The sequence below is a fragment of the Patagioenas fasciata genome, chromosome 2 (assembly GCF_037038585.1).
Source record: "Patagioenas fasciata isolate bPatFas1 chromosome 2, bPatFas1.hap1, whole genome shotgun sequence".
Lineage (NCBI taxonomy): Eukaryota > Metazoa > Chordata > Aves > Columbiformes > Columbidae > Patagioenas > Patagioenas fasciata.
Window position 1 is genome coordinate 124,191,138 of NC_092521.1, and position 23,615 is coordinate 124,214,752.

The following is a 23,615-nucleotide window of genomic DNA, read 5'->3' on the forward strand; positions in this document are numbered from 1 at the left end:
GCAGCTATCTGCTACTGCACCAGAAGAGGGACCACACTTGAAGACAGGCCATCCATACAGCAGCATTTTGGAGATCCACCTTCAAATGCACAAAGAAACTAAAATAAAATTTTACACTTAAACTGTACCTCTTGGAACATAAAAAATACTTGTTTTCCTTTGTCATGAGTGACGGTGATAAGCTGGTGCTAGATGCCAGATGACAGGCAAATAACTATTTCTGCCCATCAAATGAAGCACGTATTTTCAAATAATTTTCTTTTTAAAATGAACTTAGCAAATCAAGCGGGTATGAAGCATACCTAAATTTCATTTACAAAGGTTGTGCTACAACCTTGCTGACAATTTAGTGTGCAGAACATCCGACACTCCATTAAACCAGCCTGGGAGGTGCATGGAAAATAAAATTGCTGACTGAGAGACAGGCTTCACCTACTTGCGAGAAGCAGGCGGTATCCACACCTGCCTTCCTCTGCTGCAGAGACCTACCAGCTGCAAAAGCTCATTTCCAAGTTAAAATAGTATTGGTATCAACAACGTCCAAGTGTGAGAAGCGGGAGGGTTTCCCAGTTACACACCAGATGCACAGGCATGTGCTCAGAAACCTATCTCAGGGCATCAAACAGGTTAACGACATTATTAACATCTATTTGGTGCCTGAGCCATTCATGTAAACCAGATTGACTACCAAAGCTTAAAAAGAAAGTGCAATGAAGGGGTTAAGTAACTTCTCATTTTTTAAGCATGGGGAAAAGTCTTTTTTTTCCCCCGCAGCTACTAATTTGCCATTTAAGAACAATAAAAATTGGCATTTGGAAATTGCTCTAACCTCCTGCTTGCAGACAGTTACGGATTGAGATTACAAATACACTGGTATTTTTAGGCCTCTTACAAGAGGGGAGAGAAAAGTAGGCAGAGGAGGGCACTGGGTGCTCCTTCCAAAACAGATTACTCTGCCTAATCCTTCCTCCCTTCAGCTAGAAACCCATCTCTGCCTCAAGAACGTGAATCAAGTGAAGCCCTTTGACTCACTCAGGTGACAAAATCTTTCCAGGGCCATAGTGGAGGAAGGAACTTTTCCTTACTCATTCGTAGATGAAAGTGGAAGGCAAAATAAGCAGCACAACACACAACCCACACACAGGAGCCATTTCCTATGGAAAAAAGTAGATTATAAAGAGATACGGGAAGATTTGTTGTGCTAGCACTGGACAAATCCATTGTGCGTGTATATCGCGCTCCAAAAACCAGCAGGAACATCAGCCAGTGGGCTGCTTCCCCCTTATCTGCGTACTCTTTTGTGGACACTGGAAAATGCTGCACAAGGATGCTGATAAGACAGCGGATGTTTCTAGAGATAAGTGTTTCCCCAGGCCAAGCAGCCACACTCAGAATGAGGTTCCTGCCACTGACAGCTCATTGTTCTAAAACTTGAAAGACTGAGGAATTTATTTTTTTTTTTAAGTCTACTTAAAATTCTTGCACAGGACAGGGTCAAAAGCACGAGCTTTACCCCAAAATCAAGTATTTTAGCGAGGAAGTAAGAAGAGCAACTCTAAATAAAATAGCCCTTCCTCTTCTGAGAGAGGTTCAAATGTCAACATGGCTCACAAGTGACAGAGAGCCACAGCTGATCCATCCCTTTCCTTTGACTCTATCCGACACCAACCCAGGGTGACCTTTAGGATAAATCCCAAGCTAAAAGTAACACAAAGTCTTGCAGATCAGGACTAGAGGATCTAGGCAAGCATACAAGAAAGATCCTAACCAGGCCCTATTTACAACAAGCGTGGCTGAAAGCAGCACTGTTCAGCTCTGGTTTCCATGTGCAATTATCTCCTCTCTAACAAACACGGGCAAGCTCGTAGCTCCAGCAACACAAAAAGCTCTCTCTAACAAAAACCACATGTGGGATAGCTGGGATTCCAGTGGTCATTTTAATGGTATGTGCTGTATTTCCCCTTCCCGCAATGCTGCCAGAGGGTCCCTGGGTGAATTTGTCACATCTGGATGGTGTTTTCAGAAGCCAAAGACACGCACAAGTTAGCTGGACAGGCGAGTTGTGCACACTTGTTACCTAAATTTGCAACTCCTGATGCGAGTTCAGACGGACATGTGTTTCCAATAAACAGGAAAAAAGCTCAAATAGCAAAAGGCACCACTCGAACTTGCATTTGGCAAAAACACACTTGTATCTCCACAACAAGATGTTTCCCCCACCTCTTCACAGACACTTAAAACATAAACAGGCATGTTAGCGGAGTCAAATGTTAAATCCCTCAGAGGACCCTTTCATCCTTTGGCTGTGTCAGTAATGCTCAGTGTTGCACTTAGTATGAGCAGCATTATGGATTTTAAATCAAGCCTAATCAAAGATTCATTAACAGGCAATACATTAACGCAACATATAACTACCAGCCACTCAGTGCCCTTTAGCAGCTCCACAACTCCTGAACAGATTGTGAGGATCATCCAGGTCAGGTTATTTCTCCAGGGTTTAACAGGATAGGTCAAAAGAGCAAGAAAAAATGAGTAATTATACCAAGTAAAAGAATAGAATTAGCCAACTTCAGTGTGTCTGTTCAATCATGCCACACATGTAAATCCACTTCCTTCAGAGGTGGTTTGGGTGCAGAACTTATTTTAAAAGATAAAAAAAGGCAGGCTCATCAACTTGAAACACAATTCCCCATTTCATCACCTCTGTGAGGAACAAATGCCAATATTTTCTATATTGTTCAAACACGGACACGTCTGCGGCTACACCAAGAGACTGTAGTCTTAAAACTCAAGGCGCTTCTACTGATTTCAGTCCTATAACAGATAATACAACAAGTCACAAAAACATGGGTGTCTTTTTCTGAACTTCCTTCAAATAAATATACCCTCCACTCAAATGCTCCCATTGCTTTTCCAGATTATTCTGTGAATAAATTCAACAGTGGGAATGTAGGGGCTGCGAAGTCACACTGGAGGAAGCTGGCAATCAGCATCTTGTGCTGGAAAGAGCCTAATGGCCCTATGTTCCCACTAAAGTCAACTACGATCAGATATCGAAAAGATTAAGAAAATAATAATAGAAAAATAGGATAAATGCAACTCCATTGTCTGGTTTAAAAAAAAAAAAAAAGACACAAACAAATCCACATCTTTCTGCTAATGAAATATCTTGCAGTAGCAGCAACACCACAGACTAGGAAGGGGTAGCAAGAGGGACCCAAGGCAGCAAATAACAGTCAAAATAGCAAATCTTCAAAGGCAAACTCAGCCTGGCTATCCCAGCAGCCCACTTTCTCAGCAGCATTCAAGGATTTTGGAAGTCTTTGAAGTAGAGTGATTCCAGTTCTAAACTTTCCCTTCCAAAGTCTGGATTTATCCTACCAGGCTGCTTGCAAAGCTTTCTTTTCTTGTCTAGACTATAAAGGCAGGAATTTTCTTCTAACCATGAGTGTTGGGTGGGTATTTTAGTATCTTTCCTCTAGAAAGGTCTTAAATCCATTTAAAATGCACTTATCAACACATATATAAATTAAGCCTTGCTTACATCACCCAGCTGCATTTGTCCTCAGAATTTAAGCAGATCAAAAGTAATGAAAATCTTTTCAGATTAAAAAATTATGCCATTGCATGATACCACTAACTGACTTCAATCCAGTAAGATTTTCAGATGAAAAGCAAAGAGAAAACATTCATGAGAGAGCATACTGTTGATGATATTTGAAATTAATTCCATCAAACACTGTGTACAGTAAGTACTACGGACATCTGCAGTAAACCTTCAATGACACAGAGGTAGAAAGCATCATATAATCATTCTGTGCACTTCTGGACACCTAGTATTTTCTTAGATGAAGTAAAGTAAGCAGCAACGTGAAGAACAAGCTAACGTGGAAACATCGTTCTTTTATTTACAGTAATATATCCAGGAGCCTTTCAAGCTCATCAGCACGTGTCACACACACAGTAGCTACATATCTCCAGGCTCTACAAACACTTGAACACATGAATAGTTTTCACCAAGCAGTAAAATCCCATCACAAGTTATTGGGACTTATTTCATGAATATGCATTTGCATTATTATTACTATTCTATCTGCTTCACAATATGTCCTCAGTGCAGGGTTATGACAAGATTAATGAAATCCAGGCAACTATCCATAGCACCATCTTTCAATTTCAGTACCTCAGCATGAAATAAGGAGACTGAAAATATATATATAATGATTTTTTTTTTTAATATATGTATTTAAAGTGTCCTGAAGTCCATTTAATTGCTACTGTTGCAGACCAGCATACTGGTCTTTAAAGTTCACTCATAAAATTTAAATCAAGCTAGTGACACCGTTGTCACAGCTGAAACATAGTTTAATTTTGCATAAAAACAGTCCCCTATTCCTTTATTTGCCAATGAATTCATTATTTACATGCCACAAAGCACAGAAAATGCAAACGAGCAGGGAGAAGAAAACAGCCACACAACAAGGCTGCTTTGTTTCCAAAGAAGTTCATAACCCTATATTCCATGTGCTGCATACATTAGGTACTCCAATAGTTTAAAATACCACCAGGAACCATCCCATGCTCCAGGTACCCATCTCATGAAAACAAACATACCAAAACAAAAAACCAACCACCCCACAGACAAGCCAGACTCTGCCATTTTGAGGATCCAGAACAGAAATCTATAGATGTACTTTTAGAGTATGTTCATCACTGCAATCTCAGCATGCTTTGAGACAGTATTCAAAATACTGTAATGTTATCACAATTATGTAGGATGTAAAGTAGCATTTTATGCCAGTTTTCCTTTAGCAGCATACTCATCTTACTTCTCCTGGCTTTATGTCCTTTGTTTTGCAGTTAACAAAAGAAAATATAGACACACAAGTAAGACAGTTTGTTGTCATTTGTTATTAGATAAATAATGCTGAGTCTTCCAGAATAACTACCAAGTACTTGAAGCTCAAATTTGGGGCTTTAGAAACAATTTCTTCACAACTTCCTATTAGAATTTTAAGTGCCTAAGAAAACCTCTTTCTACTACTAGGAAGTATTTTCCTTCAACTTTCCTTCATTGCTTTCCTTACTCAGAAAGTAATGACAGAAAAGGCAAAACTAACAAGTTAAAAAAACTAGCCACCAAGGAGGAGATCCTGGCATGTAACTGTATGGCAAAGACCTCTGAGCCAAATAAACTTTCACTGTCTATAATCACAGTAACACAAACCCAAAACTGTCACTTGTAAAAACAGAACTTCTCCAAGTTTAGTTTCAAAACCTAAAAATAAGGTTTGGCAGCGGGAGGACAGAGTTCTACACATCGGGGGTTTACAATGTCAGCATTCCTCTACCTTCTCCCTTTCTGTTCCAGCTGTTAGCTCAATCCACATCATTAGAAACACCATCACCAGACTCTGGCTGCCAAATTACCATTCAGGATAGCACAACTCAGGAGGGAACCTACTCAAAAATATTCTTCAGTTGCTTACAAAATCCAACATGCACAAAAGGAAAATGCAAATATGAATTCTGTACCTCCAGCTCTGTCTCTCTCCGATTGATATCATCTGTAGATTGATTTAGTTTTTCCAGCTCCCCCTAGAAAGAAAGAAAGAAAGAAATGTCAAACACATATTAAGGAATCAGGGAGGGGAAAAAGTGTCTGAGAAGGCTCATTCAGCATCCCCACTGAAAGCTCACAAGGGCCGTGGCCTACAAATTCAGCAAAAAGAGGAAACCTCGAGACATTTAGAATAACTTTGCCCCGGTCTTCTATTTTGCTACTTGCAAGAAAAATAATCAGAGAAGCTCTATAGTTTTATTTTAAGGCGGTACATTTCCTGTGCTGGCTTATTCCTCACGATTAAAAATAAACATAAGGTACAGTAAGTTCTGTCTTGTTAATCAATACAGCCAGTATTTGCTAGTTTCCAGCGAGATACACACACCCCAAAAGGATTAGCATGAAGTCAGTACTATCACAGGAGTCGTACTGTGAAAGCACAGCATTGATAAGAAACATGTCTTGCAGCACACGAGGCATTTTACTCTGGACTTCGGCAAACCATTTTAGAACACAACCAGTCAATGGGACATATGATTATGTTTACTTAGTCTGCCTTTGTGCCAACATTTTCTATCTCTTAACACCAAAAACAAAGGTGTTAAATCCCTTGAATAAATATTTACTAGAGGTGATGTTGGCATGAAGTTACTGTAAAAACAAAGCTCATTCTTAATGACTTTCTTACCACAAAACACAACCCTTAGGAGCAGACTCCAAAAGCATTCTTTATTAGAGTAACATGTTACTCCATGTGAGACCCTATGATTTCAACAGGAGTGTTCTCTAACTCAAACGTTATTTAATTTTCAACTGGTGCAACAGAACCCGCCTTGAAATGTTTAGCTGTACAAGCCGAACACTGTAAATTGATTGTCACTTCAGTGATTTCCCAGTGGAGTACAAGAATGACTCTGGTTACAATCAGAAAGGAATTCATTTCAACAGTTCAGTTCTCTCATCCTCAGAGGTCAGATTTCATTTCTAGCTCCTAGGATTTGTAAGATACATATTTGCATACCCATGTATTCCAAAACAGGCACTCATACAGAAATTAACTAATTGCCCTTTCATGTAAGGCTAGGAACCGTTAGGGCTCTCAGAGAAACCAACACAAGAGCCTGTTTTTTCAAGCAAACAGAAAGCTCAACAAAACCACTGTTTCACCAACAATCTTGCAAATCGAGTACATGGACACATGTTGCAAGCTGAAGAACCCAAGGCCAAAATTAGATCAATAGGCACTAACAGCTCGGCTTCTCAAAAATCAGAGCAGTTAACAGGCTGGCTTTTGGCTGAGGGCCTCGCTCTGTGTAACCATGTTCTGTGAATTTTGCAATTGCTCCGCTCGGCCCTGGAAAAGAAATGCTCACGATGGAGAAAAGAATGACAATTACAGCAACGAGGGCCCTATGCCCGGGATCCATCCGCTCAGCAATGTACACACATGCTTATATTCACTCATGACAAACAGTCCCAGCAATGCTGGAGGCAAAAGCCATAAATCTGCAGAGACCTAAAAATACATTTCATTTCAGGGACCACGGAGTGGCTGAAGTTTCCACCAGGCAACTGGTCAAGGCATGATTTTGGGGAGAAAAGCTTTGTTTAGAAAACATGCAAGAATAAAAAGCATCTTCGATGGCACGCACAGAGAGGAAACACTGTCTCCCACTAAAGCTTCTTTTTTAAACAAATAATTAAAAAAAAAAAAAAAAAAGGATTTACGGATTTCTGAGCATCAACCCTGTTTCACGAACAAGGTCATGTTGTCATGGTCAAAAATCAAAGGGTAGAGGGATCCCAGCAGGAGCAGAAAGAAGGTGGGATGCCCAACGGAGGCCAGCAGAGCGATCCCTGGGGCTGCGGGGTAACAAAGGGCTGGGGCACCCCGGGGCCGCTTCCCCAGCACCCGGGACTCCTCTGCACAGGCAAATACATACATATGTGTATGTATGTATATAGATGTGCGTGAACGTATGCATCAAAAAGCAAAAATAATTTAAAAATAAAAGACAATCATTATAACGATTATTACATACGTGTTAAATTACAAAATCAAGTGTCTCCCCCCCGTCCCCGGAAAGGCGGGCGGCCCTCACCTGGATGCGGGGGTCCACCTCCTCCTCCTCGGGCCGCGGGCCCTCCTCGGCGGCGCGGCCGCGCCTGCCCCCCGGCTCCATGGCGGCGGCTGCCGGCGCCTCCCGCTCCGCCGCCGCTCCGGCTCCGCGGCCGCCCCGGCCCGGCCCGGCCCCGCCTCCGGGGGAACCCCTCCCTCCCCGCTACAGCACACCCCCTTCTCTTTGTGCATTCGCACCGCAACGAGGAAACGAGTGCAAAATTGCGGGGTTTCCTTTTTATTCTTCCCTCCCCCCCCTTTTCCTTCCCCCCGCGATGCCCCGTTTTATAGAGTTACTGCTCGCCCCCCCATCCTCCCCGCCGCGCTGAGCAACTGCAGTGTGTGAAACCAAAATCAGTAGTTTCAGGTGGAGGGAAAGGCTAACGATACTTTTTTTTTTTTTTACTCCCCTCTCTTTTCTTCTTTCCTCTTTTTCAGGCCCCGCTGGGGGCTGACGCGTCTATTGGAGAAGAAAAGGGGAGAGAAAGGGAGGAGATAAAAAAAATAATAAAGGCACTTTCAACAACCTTGAAAATTCAAATGAAATCCAGATTTCTATTGTGTGGCAGCTGAGCAAGCCACTATTGTACCTACTAGGTGCAGCAGAAAAAGACGTACTAAAGACATCTCCTTTTGTTGTCAGTAAAAAGTAACTTCTTGTAAGGAGCACTGATGCTGTATACATGCGTGGCCCCTGGCCAGCACGGCACTTCAGATTAGGGTACCCTTAATCATGGGGGCAGTGCCCAAACCGGCACCCGAACACTAACAGGAAAAGAGTGGGGAACCCTTGAGTGTACCAGCAAGGATGGGCACCAGCTCCTCTTCATCTCACTTCAGGTATGGCTGAAACCCTTCCTGTGGGCTGCAGCAAAGACATAAAATTTTAAACAACCCTCTCTTATCATAGGGACACCAGAGAGAAATGGACAGCGTGTTCCCTTGTCATTGAAAAGGAAAAACATTGTGCTTTGTCTTTTCACACAGAATCACAGAATCTGAGTCTCCCATCAGTTTCAACAGGAGTGAGATCCAATGCAAAGGCATCAGTCTGTACTCAAAATAAGGCCTTAGACAAGAGGTGCTGCCCTGTGAGAGACAAAATGAGACGCAAGAGCCATTCACCTCTGCCCAGCCTGACAATTCACTAATGCTTCTGCAGTGGTGCGGATACATCACTGCTATTCAGTACAAAACCACCCGCCTTCATCTTTTATTCTTTACACTTAGACATCTATGCAAACCACATTTAAAGCATTAAAGAACCACCTATAATTCCCAAATAATATTAGCCATGTGCTAATACATCTCATACATCCCATTTTTCCAGCCCTTTGCTTTCTTAGTGTTAGCTTCCTCATTCCCTCTGGGTGGATAACAGGTCATTTCAAGCAGATGAGGAATATATCTCCACCTTATAACTTTTGATTTAACTCCATTTTTGTTAGAAGACTCCTCAAAAGATAAAAAAAAAAAAAAAAAGAAAAGTTTAGATGTGGTGAAGAAGTTTCTTCTGTGAAACTGAAGACGAAAAAAAAATCTCAGCAAAGCACAAGAAGATAACACTTAATGTTCATGAGGTAAAAAAGAAGGTAAAAGAAAAGCAGTCATGCTCTTTCAAACATTGTAAAGCAACCAAAAAAAAAAAAAAAAGGCAGGAGGAAGAGGAGAGTGGCACAAACATTTGAAAATAGTATAAACATGGAGAGTGACACCAACAAACTAAAATAATCAAGTAACAGAGGAGGTGTTGCAAAAACGCAGATGGGTTGTTTGCAACATCTTCATTTCTCCCAGCAGAAGAAATCTTGTAAACGGGAAAAAAAAAACCTGAATCAGCCAAAGCCAAGTGTTTTACCCTTACTGCTGTCCATTAAGGGAATTTAACGTGTACACACTGCCAGAGGTTCCCAGGGCCTTGGTGTCTCTCATCCCTGGTGTGCTGTGACCATGGTGGTCAAACATCCAAAGTTCTCATCACCCTAAAAGGGCACAGAAAACACAAAGCAGAAGAAGGAAGAATTAATGCTGGCAATCCCGCTGTTATCACTTACATTTCTAGAAAACAAAGCTACATAAAACAGCTACTGTAGCTGCTTTTCTCCAGGACCCACGCAATCTGACCTACAGCAACGTCATGCAAAGCGCTGCCCACTGCTTGGGGTACGGGAACACTCCCACGCAGACATCGCTCTCCCCAAGGGATTTGTAACGTTTCCGTGAGGACCCTCTTGTTCCACTGCCACCACGACAGTCCCCACAATTGTCACAGCTCAAAATATCCTCCAGCCAAATTCATCAATCTGCTACCACCAAGGCAGAGCAAGCTGTTTCTTTCCTCAGTCGTACAGCAGAATTAGCATGTTGCGAGAGCTGCCTACAGCTCAGTGCAAGAGACGCTATGAATACACAGGCCCCTTTCCCCATGTCTCTGAAATCCCACACAGACCCCCAAGGCCATTGAGATCATTTTATATCAAACAATTTATATCAAACATTGGAAAGATTTATATCTTAAAAAATTGCTGAATAATGCACAGGTCATGTGTCTTGTCATCACTGCAGACATCATTAAGGCATAAACAGAAAAGTGGCCTTAAGGGCAAGATTTGACAGAAAAGGGAAAGGGGCACTATTCAGTACACATAAAGATCAATAAAAGGCTCAATAATATTATTTGAATGCTCATTTTTTTTCTCTTCCCCATGAAACAGCTTTGCCTGAAGCTTCTGTCACCTGCAAAGGGTGGCAGAGCCCCAGGAGTATCTGAGGAACAGCCCTGCACAGCACACAGGCAGGCTCCCTGCTCCGCTTACATCGGTACGGTGCAAGGCATCAACTGCGGACGATGGCATTTGGGCATTACTTTTGCCAAGTCACGAGTGATCTCACCCTGCCAAATTTCTCCTATGTGAGCTGTTAAAAGCCAGACACCCCCCCAACCCCACCCCACTCCCAGAAAGTCATCCTGACCTTTCTGCTTCCCCCACAGGTCCCACACATGCCAAGGCAGCTGAATAAAGGCTGAACAAGGTTTGACCGAGACAGTCTGTGCTTTCTCCTGTATCAATATTTCAAAACCCTGGTTCGGAGCATTCAATATTTGAAGAAAGCACTGTGCAGTTAAAGTGGGAAGAAACAGCTTGCTCTTTCACTAATGGGATTCCAGAGTGGCTGTAGCAGAGGATTAGCCCAGACCCACCAGGCTGGGCTGCAGCATGACACAAGCTATGCTGGAGATGGTACAGGTCAGCTAAAAAGCATAAGGAGGGGTACCTGTGCTGGAACAATCATGATCCAAGTTACTTCACCACCCAATTTAATTGCACCAAGCAACACCTCTGTGTTGTGACATGACGGCAGCGGTGTATTAGAAGGGGGGTGGTTAGAAGGTTGAGAGAGGTTCTCCTTCCCCTCTACTCTGCCTTGGTGAGACCACATCTGGAATATTGTGTCCAGTTCTAGGCCCCTCAGTTCCAGAAGGACAGGGAACTGCTGGAGAGAGTCCAGTGCAGGGCAACAAAGATGATTAAGGGAGTGGAGCATCTCCCTTATGAGGAAAGGCTGAGGGAGCTGGGTCTCTTTAGCTTGGAGGAGATTGAGGGGTGACCTCATTCATGTTTATAAATATATATAAAGGGTGAGTGTCATGAGGATGGAGCCAGGCTCTTCTTGGTGACAACCAATGGTAAGACAAGGGGTAATGGGTGCAAACTGGAACACAAGAGGTTCCACTTAAATTTGAGAAGAAACTTCTCAGTGAGGGTGACGGAACACTGGAACAGGCTGCCCAGGGAGCTTGTGGAGTCTCCTACTCTGGAGACATTCAAAACCTGCCTGGACACATTCCTGTGTAACCTCATCCAGGTGTTCCTGCTCCGGCAGGGGGATTGGACTGGATGATGTTTTGAGATCCCCGACATTCTGTGATTCTGTGATCTGGGGTACAAGCCTTATTGCTAACATCACATCCTGGAGCACAGAAACTCCTGCGCAAGGGGGATGCTCTCACCAAGAGCTCTGCCACAGTCTTAATTTTGGGGGGAAGTTGCTAAGTAACCTCATTTTTTGGTCCCACAGAAATCCTCAGTGAACAGGCAGCATTTGGCAGGGCAAAGAGGGAAAGGTTTGTACTTTGAGGGAGGAGTATGGAGAGGAATTCTGTCCCTCATTCTGGAGGATGGTTTGCAGATTAGCTATTACATTTTTGAATAGACATTGGGGAACTAGAAGTTGCACTTCAAATGAAATCAGCTGGGAAGAAGTATGCATCAGTGAAGAATGGCTTGGGGAAACACATTAATGACTGTACTTAATTTAGGGGGGAAAATCGAAGTGAATGGATAGTGTAATTTTACACATATTTGATAATGGTAGATTCTGAATGGATTTTAAGGAAGGTTTGGGTTGTTTATTCTTCCAAATCTCATCTTACATTCAAATTTCTGCTCATACTTGCCCTCAAAGCTTGCTTCTGCCAAGCACTACAGGCAAAGGCCTAAAATACAAATCAAAGAAGTAAGTATCTCCTCTTTTGGAATACTGATAGCATGTTGAGCAGAGTTCAGTACTAATTAACACACATTTGATTACTGAAGACACATCTGCAGTTCATGGAAACCTTTGTGGAGAAAACAGCCTGAAAGACAGAGCCTTGCTTACAGAATACTGCCACTCTCCTCGAGGGGACTGGAGAAATAGTTCTGCTCTGAAAAATTCTTCTGCTTTCATTGATTATGGTGCTAGAGGCTAACTTCCAGTTGATCTAAAATATTTAAGCAGTGTTGCAATTTGGTTTTGAATAACTTACCATCAAACAAACACAGAAGTATAAACACTCCAGTTCTAAGGAGGAAAAAAGTGTATAAAACATGGTCCCCAAAATACATTCATGGGCATAAAATCCTCTGTATAATTTCTTAACTGAAGTAATCCTGAAGACCAATTCACTACACTGACTTTTGTAGAAATCAGTTTAGCTCAGGGAATTTCTCATCTAAAAACAAAACCACCATCTCCCTCTTCCAAACTACAGCAAAGACATTGCTCTATCAGCATTCAAAAACCCCATATGCTTTCCTAGTTTTCAGAAGTATACTGCACATGTTCGAAACATTCTTAAACATTAAGTAGGATCTCGCCCACAGTCACAGTACATTTGAAGATCTAGTCCTCCGTATCTTAATCTTTGATAGGAAGCTAAGTGCATGCATTTTTTTGAAGATATGCACTGCGTTTATGGAAGATTTTAAATTCCCTAGAAATTATTATGCAGGTTATTAAACACTTAAGAAGTGGTCAGAATCAAAAGTTCCTCTGGCTTATTTCTCAAGCAAATTTTCATGCTTCCATACTCACAATGGTTGCGGCATGCTCATGCTCTGCATTTTAGAAAGCTCTAAAAATCAATTATCTTTTTTACACCAGTTTGTAAGATGCTATCGCCTTATGAACTTGTATACGAATGATGCACACAAAGACACATTAATGGAGCTTGAGCATCTATGGTGCAAACAATTGTAATTTCCCCACCTACAAGGAATGTATTTAAAGAAAAAGCTACATCCCCAAATACCCCTTAATTTCACTTCTTTTTAACAAGCACCATTTAAGGATGATTAAAAATACCCTCTAGGCTTCACAGGGCTACAAAGAAAGGAGGCTTATTTAAAGAAGTACAATCTGTTTTCTAGCCACGCTAATCTTAATATCTTTCATTAAAACTAAATACAAGGATTATTAGCAAAATTACCTGCTGGGCCAATTTCTACTGGATATACATTTATATCCCGTGAGCTGATTTTCTTATTATTCTGAAGCCTGATATTTATGATGCTTTATGCAAATACTATGAGTGCAATATAGTTTTTATATACATATATATATACACACACACATACTATGAGATACATGTATGTATGTATAAAAATACATGACTAACAGCTTGATGGATTTCCCTGTTTCTTCTTGTTTCATTGGGAAAGAACCACCATCATCACAGGACTTATTTTCTCCTCCTCCAAGCTGCCTTTTGGTAAGGCGGGTGGAATTTCCCCCTGGAAACCATTAGTACGACACGACCTCTGCAGGGGAGCACAGCAGAACCACTGCTCATCTGGCCAAAATACAGACTGTGTTGCTTTTGCAGATGTAGGAAATAACAGAAGAACACAAGAATCTTCCTCAGATCTGCTGACGAACAACAAGGAAGATCCCCTTTACAGTGCTTGATACTTGAACAGGGAACACCCTACACCGCAACCTTTTAAGTTGAATATATCCACCCAGGTTCCCAGTCCTGCTGTTTGTTTTCCTCGATAAATAGCCTCCCATCAGTTTCAACAGGAGTGAAATCCAATGCAAAGGTGTCAGTCTGTACTCAAAATAAGGCCTTAGACAAGAGGTGCTGCCCTGTGAGAGACAAAATGAGACGCAAGAGCCATTCACCTCTGCCCAGCCTGACAATTCACTAATGCTTCTGCAGTGGTGTGGATACATCACTGCTATTCAGTACAAAAACACCCGCCTTCATCTTTTATTCTTTACACTTAGACATCTATGCAAACCACATTTAAAGCACTAAAGAACCACCTATAATTCCCAAATAACATTAGCCACGTGCAAGAATATATCTCATTTTTCCAGCCCTTTGTTCTCTTAATGTTCAGACTGATTCTATATTTGTGGCCACTTAAGTGTATTAGTAAGTATCTCACTGGTAGATTTAAAGGATAAAATCCCCTCAGTGGCCTCTTGCCACCAGCCCACACTGCTCGATACCAAACACAACACTGATTGATGAATGCAGAAGTCTGTGCAACACAGCATTATGAAAATGGAAGTACAAGCAAAAAACTCCAGGTAGCGAAGCTCCTGTGGGTTTGATTCAGGGTATTCATGTGTCCAGTGTCCTTCAGTGAGATCCACAAATGGTTCCTCGAAGGTCGCGGTTTCCACAAGTCCTTCCCTTGCACAGGTTGGCTACTCCATGCACTCAGCACAGAGTCATTCTCCAGCTCACCAGGAAAGGGGCTCCTTGCACCTCCCAGTCACAGGCAACACTCCTTTCGAGGTGCTTTGTGACCCTGTTCAGGGGCAGCTTCCCACAACCATGAGGCATCTCCTACGGAGCAAAGCTACTCCGTGCATGCAGGTTGGAGCACGGCCCTGTGCAAAAGCAACCTGGTGACCACTGAAATCTCTCTGACCACAGATTTAACTTCTTAGTAATCTCGCTACCAGACAGGAAATTCACTCATATCCTATTTTAAGCTACTATGCACAAAACATTAACACCTTAGGCCTCCAGAACATCTTTTGTGAGAGGACCTCAGAGCATTCCTTCAAGCATCAGCTATCCCGGGAAGCTTTCCATTTGGTTTCCTGTACAAATCCCATCTCTTACGGGTGCTAATGGATTAAATAGAGGGAAAGTCCACAGACATTTCCAGTACAAGGATGGCCCAGAGGATCAAGGGAACAGACACCTATTAAAAATGAGCTTTCAAACACGGGGCTGGGTAGACCAGATAGCTACAGAAAGATTTGGGACCTCATTATCATCATGACCAGCTCAAGTGCAAAGAGAAAAGAGAGAACCCCGGTCTATATCTTAAGAAACAAAAGACAGGGGCTGGCAACCAAGGGGGAACTCCTGCCTCTGAGTTGTGAAGGCAGACTGGCAGCCGAGAGACAAACAGCTGGGAAGCCCAGAGATGGGAACAGGCCCTTCCATAGCCAAGCCTCATTAGCAAGGTATTAAGAAAGGTCTTTGCACAGTCTCTTTGCTTCCTAACCACATTTGGCTAACCCATAAGCAGCAAGAGGAGAAACAGGAAATGGTTTTTTCTACCCTCCTTTTAGTTTCTTTTCCAGACCATTTAGAGCCTAATTTACCTTGTCCCAGAAAATATGAGCTTATCAAGTATCTAGATATAGAAAAATTTGTCAGATTAAAAAAACCTGAGTTTGATGCCTGCAAGATCCTGAGTCCACACTTCAAGTGTCTCCTTCCAGATATGTATGGAAATCCACAAGCCTTTAAAATATTAAAATACAAAAAAAATCTGTCTCAGCTTCGTAGATATTCAGTGCTTCCTATGTACAAAGCCCTTTTCCCCCTCTCCTACCATTAATAGTGAGATTTTCTGCCCTCCACCCACTGCCTGGCAGAACCACACTCCTCAGTGCTTCCTGTTACATAAAATCCAGTGACTGAGCACACTGTGTGTAGGAGTGAAGCACAGTCAGTTTTAGCACCCAACACTATATGTCAGGATAAGAAGCAGTGATTACCTGTGCAGGGACACGCTGCTGCAGAGTCACATCCCTGCACTCCCAACTTGATGCCTGGCAGCAGCCCAGACCAGCACCAAGGCTGCGAAACCTGCCCCAATCCAAAGTCGCTCACAGGGGGCAGGTTTTGAAGCCTCACTGTCACAACCATGCTGCCAGCAGTACCTGACCAAGTGCTTCACGTCTCCAAGAGCTGAATAAACACTTTCAGACTGCAGTGCAGATAATAGGCTCTCCCTCTCACCTCTGCTCCATACTCCTCAGCTCTGTTGTTGCTACTTCTCCCTCACCAGCCAAGCTCAGCCTCTTTTTTTTCCACAGTCTAATACCTTCTTTCTGCCATCTCTAGTATCATTTAGCTCATTGCTTCCCTCCTTCCTTAATTTGTCATCGTCCTTCATTTGTCTTTTTCCCTTCTTCCAGTCTCTCCAGCTTTACATCCTGGAAATCTGTCTCCTAGGGACAGAACTTGCTGCTCACTCTCCCCAGCTGAAAATCACAGAATCACAGAATGGATTGGGTTGGAAGAGACGTTAAAGATTATCTAGTTCCAACCACCTGCCATGGGCAGGCACACCTTCCACTAGACCAGATCACTCAAAGCCCTGTCCAAACTAGCCATGGACACTTCCAGGGATGGGGCATCCACAACTTGTCTGGACAACCTGTTTCAGTGCCTCACCACCCTCACAGCGAAAAATTTCTCTCTTAAATTTAACTTTCCTCCCATTTCTCTGTTTCAGCCCATCTTTCATTCACTTCCCCATACCCACCAACTTTCCACCACCAAAACACAGTTTCAGTAGTTGTCTCTCAGCAGTGCAGCCCAGACTAGACACCAACCCTCAGGCTGACCTTCACCCATCCCACCCTTCATCAGCTCTTCCCCAGAGGTCCCTCAGCCACACAGACAAGCCATAAAGCAGAGGCTGTTGGGGCTGCCTAAGGGACCAGGGGAGGCACAGAGGCAGCAGCAAGAATACACAGCATAGGTTCTGCCATAAAAACCTGAAAGCAAAACAGCCCACTGCTTTGGAGACTTCTAAGGATTAGGGAATATCCTTACAGCTTCTACAAATTGACATTATGTCTGGAAAGTACAGCACAAATATGCAGGAGCAGGGTGGGGAAAGGATCTTCGGGGTTTTGTGACACTGAGTGGTTCAGTTCTCCATCAGCTGAAGAGCTCTGAAGGCACGAGACCAAACCTTTAAATCAGACTACAGGTACCTGCACCACATGCTTCTGGTCTCACTATTAGCTGAACTGCTTCAGATTCTTCTCTTTGACCAGCAGGTGCAGTCAAGTTCCAGACCTAGGCTTAAAAATATTAATTCAATATACCAGCAAAAATCTCTTCCCAAGGTCAGGCTAGCTATGGTCTCTCCTGCGTGGTAAAAGCAAGTGCTGTACCAGAGAATGCCAACAGAAGTAACTTTGGGTAAGAGACTGAGAGAAGACCTGTATGAGTATTATCGTTCTATCTACTTCTCAGGCAAAGCTATGAAGATATAAAGAGGCCAAATGACTGCAAAATGTCACATAAGAATCTTATGGCAAAACTCAAAAGTGCTCAAAATTCAAAAGAGTCAGTTTTTAAATTTTAGTTTAACTTATTTTCTGGGCTCTCCTTTTTTGGTATGCTTCATCCTTGTTCTATTCTTCTAGTGCTGCAAAAGGCCTTTTCTCATTTTGAACTAGAATTACCTGTGTAGGAGCCATTCCCTACTGCACAGTCCTCAAAAAAACCTCACTAAGATTTCCACAGCACGAGTTACATAACTAAAAAGAAAAAAAATTAGTTCTTGCTATAGTAATAAATTATTTCAAAACCAGATTTCTTTTGTTCATGTGCAAACTATTCCATAGCACTTGCCATTAGCTGTGGTTCAACACCAGCGTTTGTCCAAATGATGCAGCTACATCATTTCAACTCCCACTTTGGGGTCGTGTTTCCTTGGCTGTTGCAGAGACTGGAGAATTCTTGCAATATTGTCTGGAGTATGTTGATCCTCCCCAGACCAGACACATCTCTTTCAACCCAGAAAACATGCTGAACCCCAGGAAAGACTAACACATGGTGCTGCAAACTCTTCTCCACTGAAATATCTCTGACATGAGGGCGGTTTTACAATCCCACTCAATAATATTTCATAAGGGCAGAAGTGAGGCATTGCACTTTGGGAGTCCCTGCAACCCCACCCATTAGTCAGGAAATTCACATTTTCCCTCTTTTTTTTTTTTTTTTTGAGACACCCTCTAGACCTCCAGAGTGAGGGATAAATAGGATTGATATGTGCTAGGTATAATTAAAGAAATGCTCCCTTTCATCTCAAAAGGCGATTCATTGATCTGTTGGCCTTGTTCTGTCAACATGAGCAGGTGAGGTGACATTTCCTTTATTCTCAGCCAGTGACTATATCAGAACAGCACTTTTCCAGCTCAAACGTGCAGGCAGGGGATCTCCCAGCTATAACAGGCAGTGCCCACCCCAGGAACAAGCTCCATAGCAGCAGGAAGAGATAAGGGAGCATGTTCCAGACATGCGAAAAATCCTGCCCAAGATGACCACAGCAAGCCTCATGGATTGTCCTTCATTAACATGCAGATGAACACGAATTGCTCCACACTGGGCAATATGCTTCTCTGAGCTAAAATGTGTCCCCTGAGACTCCCTTTTAGTCCCTTTGGCCTTTCCTCCGATTTCCTTCATCTTTCTATTTCCTACCCTTCCACAGGGTAACTCCTTGCAAGTGAGCTGCTGGCACCAGAAGCTGAACATACACCCCTGCAACCCACACTTCTGACAAGCTGCCAAGACATAAGCAAGTCTCCTGTGATGCAAAGTATCTGTACTCCCTACAAATGGTAGACATGACAAATGTCTTGGGCAGGCTTTGGGTAAGATGGTGGGATTTCACGTCTGAAATTTGATCTGAAAAAGTACCTTTGTTTCTCTAAGTTTTTCAGGTTGATTTCTCTGAAAAAGAGGGGTTCAGGCGCTAGGAAAGGAAAGGATGCTGAGGTGACTTGGCAAATGGACTGAATGGCTCAGGAAATCAGCGTGGTCACCAGTCAAAATGTGGACAAGGAGAAAGGGAGTTGAAAGGGTTTGTGTTTGACAGCTCTGTGAGGATCATCCAACTCTTGTTTGGAGAAGGATCCACATATTGCAAAATATTTGTAGATCTTCTCAGGAGCAAGCTGACCAGAAAGGAGATGGATCTGCCTCCTTGGTCATTATCACAAGAAAGGTTTTGTGTGTGTGCAACATCCTGGGGACTCAGAAGGCTTGTCTCTGAGATTTGCCAAGCAAATTGAGGAAACTGCAGATGCAGCCCTGACACATGGCGGGACAGAAGTTGCTCTAAGTCACTCTGGCACCCACACTGCTGCTCAGCCCCTGCAAGCAGGACCAGGAGGGAGTCCCAGGGTAACAACAGCTGCAGTGGAGCCATCGGCCCTCCAGCTGCCATCGCACAGCGCTGGTGATGTGCGCTGGGATGCAAGAAGAGGAACACCCTTTCCAAACAGCAGGAGGTGAAATTGATTTTCAGGGGCAGGCATTTTGCAGAGTGAGCCAGAGGAACAAAGCAGATGTCAGACGTGCAGTGCAGCTCTCCATTCACAGACAGCCCTTTGGAGCAATAATTCCTTCAAGGGGGGGAAAGGGGAGAAAAAACAACCATCAAGTAGGGTGCTAATCTTCACAGACAGAGCGGCTTTAGCGCTGTCTAACCCTCCAGAGGGAGGAAACAGCATTTCCTTTGTGCCAAGGATATCAAAATGGTCGAAGATTGCAATCTTCACTGATGCTACCTTTATTAAAGGAGGGGTATTTCCACAAGGCCTGAGAGGGCTTGGTCAAGAGGCAGCTGGAGGCACATTGCTATGTAAGCGTCTACTCATAATGACAGAAAATAGCAGGCAGTTGGGAACCTCTGAAAGAATATATAGGCATCAAGAGTGCATACAAACAAGAGATTGCATATCGTAGCCACACACATCAGTTACACAGCTATCAAACTACAGCATGGCAGCAGTGATGTGAGCAATACGAGCAGCTAATAATTGCCTTTTATTATTTTTAAATTTGGCTCCTGTATTATTTTGCTGCAGCTATATAATTAACTTGCATTCTGAAGGGGGAAGCGGTGCCCCTGGGTTGTCATTACAAGAATGCCAAACCTTGAGCCACTTCCTCAGCAGAGAATGATTTTTCTATGTAAATTGGATGCAGAAGTGAAAGAAAGGAGATAAGCAATCTCAGTAAAATTCCGGGTAATAGAAGCCTGTTTTTAATTAAACCTTACTTTAAATAACAGTAGGATTCTCATTCTACTCATAGACACTTTCTTGCATCTAAATATCAAACAACTGTCACTTCACAATGGCACTGAATACAAAATCAGTTCCTAAACACCTTTAGGTAATGTGCAGGAAACATCATCTCGAATTCACAACGGTATGTCTACATCTCATCCAGCCTTGCCTAAAAACACCTTAGAATAGCAGCTTGCATTGTATCCCACTGCCTGGATTTTCAGAGTCTCATCATAGAAATCACGATAGACCTAAGTTGTTTTTTAGGATTGGATACTTCTATTTATATTCAGTCCTACAGAATCTCTGAGGTGTTCAAAACAGTTGCACACATTGCCTCCTTCTTGTGCAAAATGGACAGTTAAGATTCCAAATCAAGGATCTGAAATACAAAGCTGTAGCATTGTAACAGAAGCAGAAAATACCAACACATTCATCTCTCCTTCCCAGAGAATAGTTCCATTATAATCATTTCCCCAAGCAGATTTTGCACCAAATCACTGTGACATCTGCTAGGGAAATGAACTAAAATCTATATCTGCATGCAGCAATAACATTGGCAAAGTTGCAAGGGGGGGAAGGGAAATTAAGTGTCACTTTTCACACAAACCAGAAAATGACAGCTTGTCACATCCATGAGTAAATACTAGCAGAAGTGAGAAGAGGCAAGATGCTTCTTCACCTTTTCACCCCACCACAGCATTGCAAAGATACAGATTAAGGACAAAACTGTGGCTTCTTATCCCCTGCCTACAGTAACAGCATCTGGACACGTATCACCCTCCGGGAAAACTAACAATAATGGATCATATCAGCTACTTACATATGTTAGCAGAGCTGCACTGAGTCCAAGGGAGCTGTGCCCCTTTCCCAGCTGAAGAGCCAGTCCAACATGCCAGAGCTTTAGGGACAGAGGCCAGAAGAGTCACAAAATGTGAGGGTGCAGAGTAACCTCCTGCAGGTCATCTACAGAGAGAAAGGATTCCCCATAGCCTTGTCAGCAGCAAGGAAAATGTTACGATACAGAAGCAAGGGGTTTAGTCACGATTTGCCTACATGCAAAAATGATATAATGTAGTACAACTCTCTTTGTACAGACAAAGACACCCATAAGAAGGGCAGAGTTAGCTCAAATTCCCCCATGTTTCCACAAGGACAGGCATATGCCCACGGACAATTGCTGCAGAGCCACCCACATGCTCTAGCTTGCTTGCCTGTCGGAGCTCATGAGGCTGAAGACCTTTCCCACATTCTTTCAGTCCAACATGCAGGGCTTCACCGGTTGCATCACATGGCAGGACACAAGGTTGGCTCCCAACTGCAGGATGGAGGTACTGATGGAAAATCACCTTCTAGCAAGAAGCCCTTTGGCTCTAAAACCTACCCCAGCTGCATCACAAAATTGCGGCCTCCCCTCCACAACAGTGACATGCAAGGCTGGAGATGAAGGTGACACAGCAGAGCATGCCCAAGACTCAAGAGCATGCTCAAGACTCATGCAGGATGTAGACGATGGATCTGACATTATGTCCATATGGGAAACAGCAACATCTTTCTAAGCTTCTTTTAAGCTAATGATACTGTTTACACAGGGTTACAGTAACTGCAGCTGTTTTGGGAGGAAACAGGCTCTCTAACAAAAATGGGTACAAAAATTCTGCATATCACACCTTCATCTGTAATAAATTAATTGCATTAATATTTAACAGTATCTCTGCTCTCAGGGCAGAGCAGCACAGCACCTTTCAGCAATAATGGCTTGTTTTCAGGTGCACCTTCCCCACATCCAAAAGCCTGTGTTCAAGATACTGTATATTCCGTGATTTGTATGGTGAGATTAACATGACTGTAAAAAGGGTATTATTTCAGTTCCTTTTCAAAGAGATGTACAACCTTCCACCCACTCTCCTTTGTGCTTTTACAGTGAGAATTTGTTCCTAATTGGTATCCAAGTGTGCAGAATCAGATCAATTCCTCTTCAAAAAAGAGTGCCGCTTTTTATCCTGATGAAAACAGATACTACAGACTTCACTTACAGGATCTGATTTTTTAAATTACTATAATTAGGCTTTGATAGAACAACTCTGATAATGGATGTGTGGCTAATCTGTTTCCTAATTTTAGGATAGTTCCACTACAAAGTAAGTAAATGGCTTAAAAATACACAAAACTTTAGGAACTTGGACATTGGTGATGAACACCAAATTCAGAGCTCACAAGTCTCCTCAAGAACATTATTAATCCACATCCTCCTACTTCTGCACAATCCTAATCTTTAAAATTTAAAAAGATAAATGCATATAAAGAAAACTTTGACATTTGGACTCCTGAACTGAATTTGTTTTCTCATGCAAGAGGCAGATAAACTTCAAGCTTTCAGGAGTTACATATTTACAGTCTGATTTCACAACAAGGAACACTGATTCTTCTATTCAGCAGAAAAATAGAAACACTCTAAGAAAGCTGTATTCTGTAGTTATCATGAGAAACTGCTTGGGAAAAAAAGAAGTAGAACAGGAACAATAGGGGTTTTTTAAGCTATCTAAAGAAAGGTTATTCTTAGAACTGCAAGAATTCTTTACATTGGATTCATTTAGTAAGAGCACTGAAATACTTTTTGTCTAAATCATGATTTTCAGCCAGTCACTTTCAGTTGATACTTTTGCAAATCCTCACCGTCTACCTTGAGAACTGTTGTCTGGAGCCATCCCGCTGCCTGTTTCAACAGCCAGGTGGAGGACAAGGGTACGAGCTGCCAGATCCCTCCTTTTGTGCCCAACCAAGGGCCAAGCTGCTGCTGCCACCGCTGCCTCCAGCGCTGAAATGGAAGATTGCAATATGAGCATACACAGCGAAGAAACACCTGAATTCCCCAGAGGGGAAAAATTAACACAGAGAAAGACATAAAATTTGAGTTTTTGAAGCCACTCTTCCTTCCAAAATATTTATTATGAGGGACTCATAGACCAACGAGCAATAAAAAGTCGGTGAGAAGTTCAAAAGACACTGATTGCTTTTATGTGCCACACAGTTTGCTTTCCAGCCCACAGCCCTGTGTGGTTTCTCAGGTGAGCAGATCTCTCTTCTAGGTGTTTCTACTGACTTAGATTCCTATCCTTCAAATACTAACAGTCATGACATTCATGCATTCTTGTCTGCAGTATCCAGAATATATTTTATCTGTATTATACCTAGGGCACCTTTAAAAACCATGAGCACTGAAGAAAGACACACGGTACACATGGCAGAACTTGGTGAAATATTACTTTCAAAGTACAAAAAGCAGTTTTTAAACCAAGAAATCCTGAATAGGTT

General features: G+C 42.7%; 2 protein-coding genes across 3 annotated transcripts in view; both read right to left on the reverse strand.

The window, feature by feature from the left end:
- SH3BP5 (SH3 domain binding protein 5) overlaps nt 1–7,820 on the reverse strand; it is a 52,492-nt gene extending 44,672 nt beyond the window's left edge. Inside the window, exons 1-2 of the mRNA XM_065832628.2 lie at nt 7,666–7,820; nt 5,536–5,598 (exon numbers count right to left, since the gene is read on the reverse strand). Coding sequence (XP_065688700.1) covers nt 5,536–5,598; nt 7,666–7,746 — 144 coding nt within the window. The 5' untranslated portion in view covers nt 7,747–7,820. The remainder of the gene's footprint in view (nt 1–5,535; nt 5,599–7,665) is intronic.
- Nucleotides 7,821–8,078: 258 nt separating this feature from the next.
- METTL6 (methyltransferase 6, tRNA N3-cytidine) overlaps nt 8,079–23,615 on the reverse strand; it is a 41,322-nt gene continuing 25,785 nt past the window's right edge. The window contains exons 8-11 of one of the 2 annotated variants that reach the window (XR_011737704.1): nt 22,984–23,118; nt 21,124–21,266; nt 9,541–9,664; nt 8,079–8,142 (exon numbers count right to left, since the gene is read on the reverse strand). The gene's annotated coding sequence lies outside the window, so the exon portion shown is untranslated. Of the gene's footprint in view, nt 8,143–9,540; nt 9,665–21,123; nt 21,267–22,976; nt 23,119–23,615 lie in introns of those variants that run through there. The other variant, XR_011737703.1, reaches the window with a different exon arrangement.